This window comes from Penicillium rubens (assembly GCF_028828025.1).
Source record: "Penicillium rubens strain IBT 27055 chromosome Unknown utg000004l_segment0_segment0, whole genome shotgun sequence".
NCBI classification, from domain to species: Eukaryota; Fungi; Ascomycota; class Eurotiomycetes; order Eurotiales; family Aspergillaceae; genus Penicillium; species Penicillium rubens.
The window spans coordinates 2765459-2774297 of record NW_026890602.1 but is presented as its reverse complement, the minus strand read 5'-3'; the positions used below and the strand labels follow the sequence as shown (position 1 = coordinate 2774297).

Below are 8839 nucleotides of genomic sequence, written 5' to 3'. Positions count from 1 at the left end.
CTAGTCTATTAGTACGGACACTATAGATATTCTCGAATAAGTAGGAAAACTCTAATCGGATAACCTAGAGACGAACCGCCGAAAAGGTGACGTATCGATCTCGAAACCTAGTAGTAAAGGCTAGTTAGTCGACGCCTTAGGATTACTACGGTACCGAGGACGTCTATATATACCGGGAAAGGAGGGTATCTATATAAAATTAATACAATTATATTATAATAACCCTACTATAGGCCACTTTGGTAGAGTAAGAACCGAAGAACTCCTAAGGAGAGAATACCACTAGGTGAATCTATAGGCGGATATATAGAGATATATTAAATCCTACGTAATATATTAAACCGCCTAAACGCTAAGGTATCGTCCTTTCGGTAAGCTCGAATCTCTACCGATTCTATCCCGGCCCTTTATCGAACTATCAATAGACTTTATTATAGGGTTACCTTAATCGATCTAGAAAGGAAGGATAGTAGATACTATTCTAGTGATTGTGGACCGTTTCTCGAAATAGTGCCTCTTCTTCCTAGTTTCGATAACGATAGATACTTCGGAATTAGCCGAGCTTTTCTATTATAATATCGAACTAAGGTTTGGCCCACTAAATAGTATCGTATCTAACCGGGGATCCGTTTTTATAAGTAGATTTTAGTCGAAACTATATTATATATCCTAGACAAAATTAAGGTATTCGATAGCGTTTCACCCCTAGACCGATAGTTAAACGGAGAGGATAAATCAGACACTCGAACACTACCTTCGGTGTTTCATTAACGAGTAATAGAAGATATAGCCTACACTCCTACGTATAGCGGAATTTGCATATAATAATAGAGTTAATATAACAATTGGAATTTCACCCTTCTAGGCCTTATTAGGCTACAATCCTAATTTCTAAATACGCGCCGAGGACGGTAGCGTAGAGAGAGAGGCACTAGTAGTAGTATCGCGAATTGAGAAGCTTTAAGAGCTCCGCGAAAAGCTATAGGAAGTATAGCGAAAAGCCACCGAGATATAGGCGAATTATTATAATAAACGTTACTAAGAGATAACATTTAAAAAGAACGACCTTATAGCCCTCTCGACGAAAAACCTACGATTGAAAGAAGGTACGACGAAGAAGCTATCACTAAGATAGATAGGACCTTTTAGGATCCTTAAATATATCGGAAAGCAAGCGTATCGCCTACTACTCCCTAGCTAGTACGTAGCGATTTATAACGTATTTCCTATATCTTTACTATAACTATAGCATTAACGTGAGGGTAAACCTAAGCAATTACCTTTACTAGGGCTAGCAGATAACGACGAATAGGAAGTCGAGGAGATAAAGGATAACTAGCGGTTCGAAGACGAACTACACTATCTAGTGAAATAGTATAGCTAGCCCTTAGAATATAATCAATAGGTACCCGAGAGTGTAATAGTGAATATACTAAAAGTTATCGTGAGATATAAAAGGTCCTAGAGAAAGTAAAATTGATTAGAAGCAGCCGATTACACACCGTATTAGTAGCGAAACGATATATATACAATCTTAAATCGACCCTATCTCACCCTATAGCTAACGGAGAGATATAAAAGAAATTCACTAAGCAAAATAAAAGAAATCTAGGTCTAAGACCTCTCCGAAACAATACTAATAAACTACCGCTATACCTATAGATCGAGGGGGAAACTCTCTAGGTGTGACTTAAGGAAAGGACTAACCGTAGGCCCTAGCTTAGAGGAGCCGACTAGGTCTTACATATCTTAGCGGAAGGCAACGACGCTAGTATACTAAGACCTAGCCGACTCCTCCGCGATGCGTAGACGGGGGTAATAGGAACCCTCTATAGTAAGCTTAGCCTAGTTAGAAGCAAAATCTATAGAAAGGTCGCTAGGGACCACTAAGGAAGAGCGAGAAGACACCCACCTAGTATATATATCCTTAGTTAACTATATAAATTAGTAACAATAAAACGACCCCGAATTATAAGCGAAACTTATCTAGGATAGCTTAGTACTAGTAAGTGAATACGTACGGCGATACGCTTTAGTGAAGCTATTAAAGGACGCGACTAAGTGTCGCACACTTACCGCGACACTGTCGATAAGGTCCTAAGGAAGGAGGAACTTAGACGCGCCTTCCTTACTAGGGCTAAAACCTCCCTCGGTATTTAACTAAAATTATTCGACCTAGGATAAATACGTAAGTAACTCCACTCGGTTTCCTTCGATCCCCTCGGGGACCTAGGTAACGTTAGTCTAAAACGGTCACAAAACGGGATAGCAACGTACGTAATAACATACCGTTTTATAGGGCTTATAGAGACCGTTATAATATTAACAATTTTTGCTATTATATATAGTAGCGAAGTATTTTACTAAGAAGGGCTAGAGAACTATAGGATCTCCTTCGCGCTAATCACGAATAGAGACACGTAAGCAAGTGAGGCACTAGGTTCGGACCCGGAGAATAGGGTTACGTAACTTATAAGGAGAATTGGGGACTAAAGGTATTGTGATAATCTTAATACGAAATATAACCGAAATAATACCGTCACGAAGTGGATATAGAAGTGATAAGGTAACAGAAAGGAAGAGAAAGAAAGATAAAGAGCGGAGGATAAATAAGTCTAGTTGCCTACGTGATAGGATAAATTATCCTAAAAAGGAAGCTACGATCGAGGACGTGATTAAAGTAGACTCGCTCCTACTATTTCTATCAAACGGGCAAAAAACTTAGAGACACCGCTAAATCGGTACCTTCCCACTATAGAAACTGCTATATAACGGTTAAGTCAAGCTCTATCGGGTAATCCTCTATTAGAATAGGTATATCTTAACCTATCTAGAAGTTAATACGGTTAGTAACTATATTAGTAAACCGCCGTTTCGCCGCTATCTAACTCATATACCCGGGGTCTTCGGGACAAAGGCCGATAAGACAATATTGTCCCCTAGCCGCTATTAGCGCTTATAGATCTATACGGACGGTATCCGCCCGACGTTCGGCAATAATACGCGTATACCTTATACGCCTAGCCTTATAAAGGATTAGTAACGAATCGTGAACGAAACGGGGTAGTAACTCACCTCCTAGACCTTCTTCGACCCCGAGAGACTATAAAAGGAACAATATACCCTAAGAGAACTATCTAAAGCGGAGGCTAAATCATAACTAGCCTCCGAGATATCGAGACGTAGTTCTTTAGGCTAGTCTACGAAGTCTATAAAGAAAAAGCTCGCCTAATCCAAAATATGTACTAGATCCCTTATATCTCGTAATATCCCGACGGGAAACTACAATAAATTAGTACCGTATCGCAGCTAAATTATAAGGTCCTCACTATTTCGTAAATAGCGTTTTTACTATTATAATAGTTATAGAGGACCGAGATTCTCTCGTTAAACTCGTAGCAAGCTAGGTTAAATAGTGTATCCGCATCCGTCTCGTACGTGCTTAGTATATAACAGAAACAACCTAAATAGAAGAGGTAACGAGGCCGAATGATTTCATAAGCGATATTAGCAAGAGGAGCTATAGCTATAGTGCCGGATCACTACCGATACGAGAGAGACTCGGGGCGTTAGGGGAGATTTGTATCTAGCCCAGATAAAGAAACCGTTCCCTTTAACAGCCTCGGGCTCACCGTAGGAAGAGACACCTATGTTAGAAAGGGTTTACCTAGACAAAGAAGAGCGGTCTCCTTTAACAGTCTCCGTCTAACCGCAGGTAGGGACACCTACGCTAGAGGAGGGGGAATAATTGTAAAGGATAAAGGTCCTTTCAATCATAAAACAGGGAATGATAGGATATGCGTAGCATATATCGTAATCAATGCGTGCGGGGTTCGCCAGGTGATCGACCCTGCTTCTTAGCGCACTAGGATTTTCTTTTAATCCCAGGGCCCCCCGGGGCCCCCCTGATTTGGGACAAGAGTTAGTCTTGTCATATAGAGACAATACACTTTCATTCCTCTCCCCGCCATTCGTATCTTACCCGGTTGACAGGCCTTACACCTGATAACTGTATATCTTTACAACCGATCTCACTCCGCATGCTACAGCTTTGTTTGCAACGGAGGAACAATTCAAAAACAATAAGGCTCAAACAGTTTATATCTACCACGATGAATAGGGACAGTATACTGGTCATATTCTATATCAGGAAAGAGGGAACAAGTCGTCGGATGAATGAAGCATTTAGGTTGATGCTTGGAATACATGTACTGCCAGTACTGGTGGCCACGTTACGTTGAGAATGAGAAATACAGTATCTATGAGAGTTCGGACCGCCGCCTAGAGTACTGGGGCTTATTTTTTGTATCTCCCATTCTGTGTAAATTTGATGCATATAGTGTAGTACATATTTACAGGGCCGTCAGATGTATTCTGAGGGAATTCGCAGGAAAGCTAAGCCTAAATACTTGAGTCACCAACAAGGCATAACCTCAACTAATAAGCGAAGGCTAACACGACCGAAAAAGAGGTCTATATGGCGCCGGGACTTGGAGCTTCTTCTAGAACAAATTTAGCAGTGAATGTCATGCAATTCTGCTAGCTTTTCTGAACCCGTAGTTATATAGTGTCACCTCACATTGCTACGGAAACCGTAAACTACTCAGTATTCTAATGGCCATCCCCACAATATCAGTGTAACCCAGCCCTACCTCTAGTGGAGATCCGGCCCAAGTCTGTCAAAAACGCTGTAGTAATGGTACGTGGAAATGATGGGTAAAAAGTTTAACGAATTCAGCTACTTTTTTTCCTGGCTTAAATTATAGTATGTATTACTGTAGCCTCTAAACAACAATTCTAACTACACAAATCAACACTCGTAAAACCAGTAGTATGTTAATTGAACCTGCGGTCAACAGCACTATGCTAAATTAAATCTCCTAAACGCCATATGCTCTAACGCTAAAGCAGGTAGTTGCTAAATTATGTTATATATAGGGATTGCTTTCTTTACATTCTCGACCTAGCGCCGAATGTCTTCTACGAACCGTCGAGTAATACCTATCTTTATACCCTTTTCGATAAAGAATTCCGGGTCTTGATCCTTGTAGACCTGCTCAAGATCAAGACTATTGTCGATCATCATGTCACAGATCTCTCGAAATACAGCCTTAAGAGTGTTATCAGTGACATTTGACACCTACCATTCACCATATTCCTTAACCGCTTCATCCCTAGGCCTAGGGATCTTAAGCGGGCCTGGAGATTGTATAGACTAGAAGTTAGTAGAAACCTATACAGCCGTAGAGGTAGAAGACTGCGAGGGTAGGACATTAATGTTAATAGTAGGATATAGTGCTCTATTTCCTATTATATATCCTCCTTTGCGATTGTTCTTTCCCTGTCTCTATTACTCTTCTATATATAATTCTTCGTATACTATTTCTGGTATATCCTTATGCCCGTCTAACACCCCACCTTTTTCAACGTGGGTAACGAGCCGCTTTAGATAATGAGTCTTTAGTTAGTAATGCTTTTTTCCTATTGGATCCACCTAACAATATAGGCCTAATAGGTAAGTCGAGGATACGTATCGTATTAGGTTATAGACGCTACGCTAGATAGGTCTTTCTCTAGAAGTATCCTATTTAGTATCAATCTAAGCGGCTCTCTTATCGAGTATTCTCTTTGTGATAGAGGCTTTTCCTCTTTTCTCCCCTTTCCGACCGGCGGCTAGAGGAGAGTGACGATCGTCTACGTAATTAAAACTTATCTTTAACGTGAGCTCTTTACCCTAGGAGAATAGACCTAACTATATCCGAAGCTGCTTCTCGATAGCGGTCTAAATGATCTCGGTATTATTAAATCGTTTAGTCAAATTGCGCTAGGTTCGGTCGTTCACTAAAACGGCAATCGTAGTGTTATTAGCTCTCACCTAACGATAACGGGCAATTTTTCGTCGAAGAACTTTCTCTAATTTCTTTTCTAAGAACAGCTACTAAAAGGCACTAGGGGCTAAAATAAGATCTTCCTCCGTATCCTTTGATACCTCTCGATTGTTGACTGTAATACGCCACTCTATACGGTAGTATATATAGGTCGGCGGGTCCTTATCGTATACTCTTCCTTCTTCCTATTTAGATAACTGGAGTAGCCTAAGAATATCTGACTATAACTGATCTTCTAGTATAGCAGAGGGGGAAGGACTATAGTTAAACCGTGTTGTATTAGGACTACCGCAATATCTAGGTGTTGGAGCGTACTGTGAGTTGTTTTCCTATATTGTAGGATCTTCGGGATAAGGGATGTAATCGTTATGATATGGGCTCTGTGTTATCTCTATAGTACGATGGCAGTCCTGGGAGGGTCTATGTCAGCTTCCCTAAGTACCGGATTTGCTTAGGACTTGGTGACGAATGAGAACCGTAGTAGATAGCAGAAGTTAGAGCTATAGAGAAACAAGTTGCGTACCAGGATAAGTTCTCTATGGCATCACTACAGCCTTCTTTTGGATGCAAAAGAGTGTGGGCGAAGTGTTGACATGCACTGCACGCAGGGTATCTGTTTGGCATGCAGTCCATGCAGGGTATACGTTTGTCTGTGTGCAGACTGAGCTCTTTGCTATCTTAGTCATACAGCTGGTTTATATACCAGCTTTTTCCCATAGATTCATCTATCACCTCTCTTCATCTCCATCTTTCCTCTCCTCCGTAGCCTCATCACGAAGGCTACGCTTGACAAATAGCCCAAGCAAGATATGAGAGAATGAAAGAAGATCTTGCCAGATTGTTAGGATTCTCTTTTGTTTGGTCTGTTTGCACGATGGATTCCATCGGTTTCTACATGAAATTACGGTACTATAACAATGACTCATTGTGGTTACCAGTGAATACAATACAGCCCTACATGGATTAACAGGGGAAGAGCTAAAATTAGATTAGCGTGTCTCCACCTAGGGTCCGGGACATAAAAGTAAGAGTTTAGAGTTAAAACTGATTTCGAATTCTACTGTATATATTGTAGATGTTCTTTTCTGGAATCTATCGTACAACTACATTATGACTGTCTTTGCAATATACAATGTACAGTTTGTGCTGCGAGGAATATATCGAACATGGATCCCGTAAACCGCCAAAAAGCATCATGTAGTATTCCAGGGTCAGTAACAGTGGTTCAATCAAGGCGTGATCAGAAATAACCCAGCAAAGACGGATCACTGGAGACAGGCAGGATGTCACGGTGCAAGAACGATGGGTCGAGAAATGGCATATTAATCCATAGTTCAAAACCTAGCTTCTGCAACTGGCCCATATCATTGTCACATTGCACCATCCATGGATGCACCTCGACGTCTCCATAGACCTTTCTCCATAGGTTATGAGCCCCGAAGCTTTATTCACCTTCCTGAAGGCGAGGTGCCAGGTCAACAAGTCTCTCCAGCTACAGCCAGGTTTTGAGAGATAAGTTAATAATTTAGCTGTCAATAATTTGGCAGTTTATACCGCTAGTCAATTCCTCGATACGGATGGCCATTATTCCAACACCATAGACTTTAAGCATACACTCAGCTCAAAACGGCAAATAATAGATAAATCTGCTGCCTAACTTGTCCAATCATCACCCCACTCTCCCTCTTATATTCCAGTCACAGTATGGTGGTGACTACAAAGGCGGAAATGATTTCGATTTATGTGAATGCTGCCTAATTAAATACGGAAGTGAACTTCAAGAATCAAGCATAGTGGTGATACAGTTTCCAATAGATCACAAACAGAGCTGCTGAGTCCAACCCCCAACTATCTCATCTAAAGTCTTGGAGGACCAGTTGTCTTCGGAGTAGACATCGATCCCTCCACCTGCTTGACGCCACTCGCACCACACAGCCATTCCACACGGTCCTTGGCATACATCTCAGTTCGAGGCTTCAATTTTGTTTCATGCAGATTGAAATCGTCCACTGTACCGGTACGCAGGATACTGTGTCCCGGGAAAGCTTCACTGATGCGGTACATGAGCGAGCCACACGTAGAACAGAAGCAGTTCGTCATAGCCTTGCCGGAGGCAATAGTTTTCGACTGTTTGAACGCTGTAAGGATTTCTTCGCCTCGTATGTGTTTGAGGTACGTGTCTGCGATAATGAAATTGGTGGCGAACATAGACGCGGTGATTTTGCGGCAGTCTGTACAATGACAAATGAACGTGTCGACTAGGCCTGGGCTTTGTGTCGGCTGAACATTTTCCGTGACATGAGCGGGATATTGTAGATTGTATTGGTATGTTTGGGAACACTTACAAATGCCAACTGCACCCCGCCACAGTAACATGTGGCTGTTGCCTGGTCTTCTTTTGTCCAGCCATCATCGGCGCACCCGGCAAGAGGTATGTAGGGTTTTATTTTATCAGCTGCAGCTGCCATGGCTGTTCCTCGTTATTGAATGAATGTGAAAGCAAATATTTCACGATATAGTCAAAACTAGTAAGAAAATATCTGAGCAAAGATGGATTAATATAATTTGACCTTCCACTACCTAGGTACATTTGCATCGGCTGAGTTGATTGGTAATCCGGCATCCCAACTGGTAGGTAAGCATATAAACAAGGGTTTAAACCTTCCTGTTGTGGCATATTGATTGTTGAATCTCGAAAACAGAGCGCTTTAGGCCGACGTTCGGCATGTTGTGGAATAAATCGCCACGGCGGCGGATTGTAATACAACATAGACCATCAATTACCAAACTCGCTTCATTCTCTGTTAGGCCCTCGGTTCTGTTAATCTAACACCTATATCAGCACCTTCTTACGCCTTCCCACCTACTCAAGCTACGTAGGCCATAGCTTGGTCAATTGCATGTAATCCATTAACAATATCCCTAACGGACGGGCGCAATTCAAACAATAT

At 41.6% G+C, this 8839-nt stretch overlaps 2 protein-coding genes across 2 annotated transcripts; both read right to left on the bottom strand.

Moving 5' to 3' along the window:
- Positions 1 to 4963: 4963 nt before the first annotated feature.
- Positions 4964 to 5083, bottom strand: N7525_011031 (uncharacterized protein; the record flags this gene model as incomplete). Its single annotated transcript, XM_061215319.1, has 1 exon — positions 4964 to 5083. The coding sequence occupies one exon, from the start codon at positions 5081 to 5083 to the stop codon at positions 4964 to 4966; it is 120 nt and encodes a 39-aa protein (XP_061067831.1).
- Positions 5084 to 7745: 2662 nt separating this feature from the next.
- N7525_011030 (GFA family protein) lies at positions 7746 to 8356 on the bottom strand (the record flags this gene model as incomplete). Its single annotated transcript, XM_002560738.1, has 2 exons — positions 7746 to 8168; positions 8234 to 8356. The coding sequence occupies 2 exons, from the start codon at positions 8354 to 8356 to the stop codon at positions 7746 to 7748; spliced, it is 546 nt and encodes a 181-aa protein (XP_002560784.1).
- Positions 8357 to 8839: the final 483 nt, after the last annotated feature.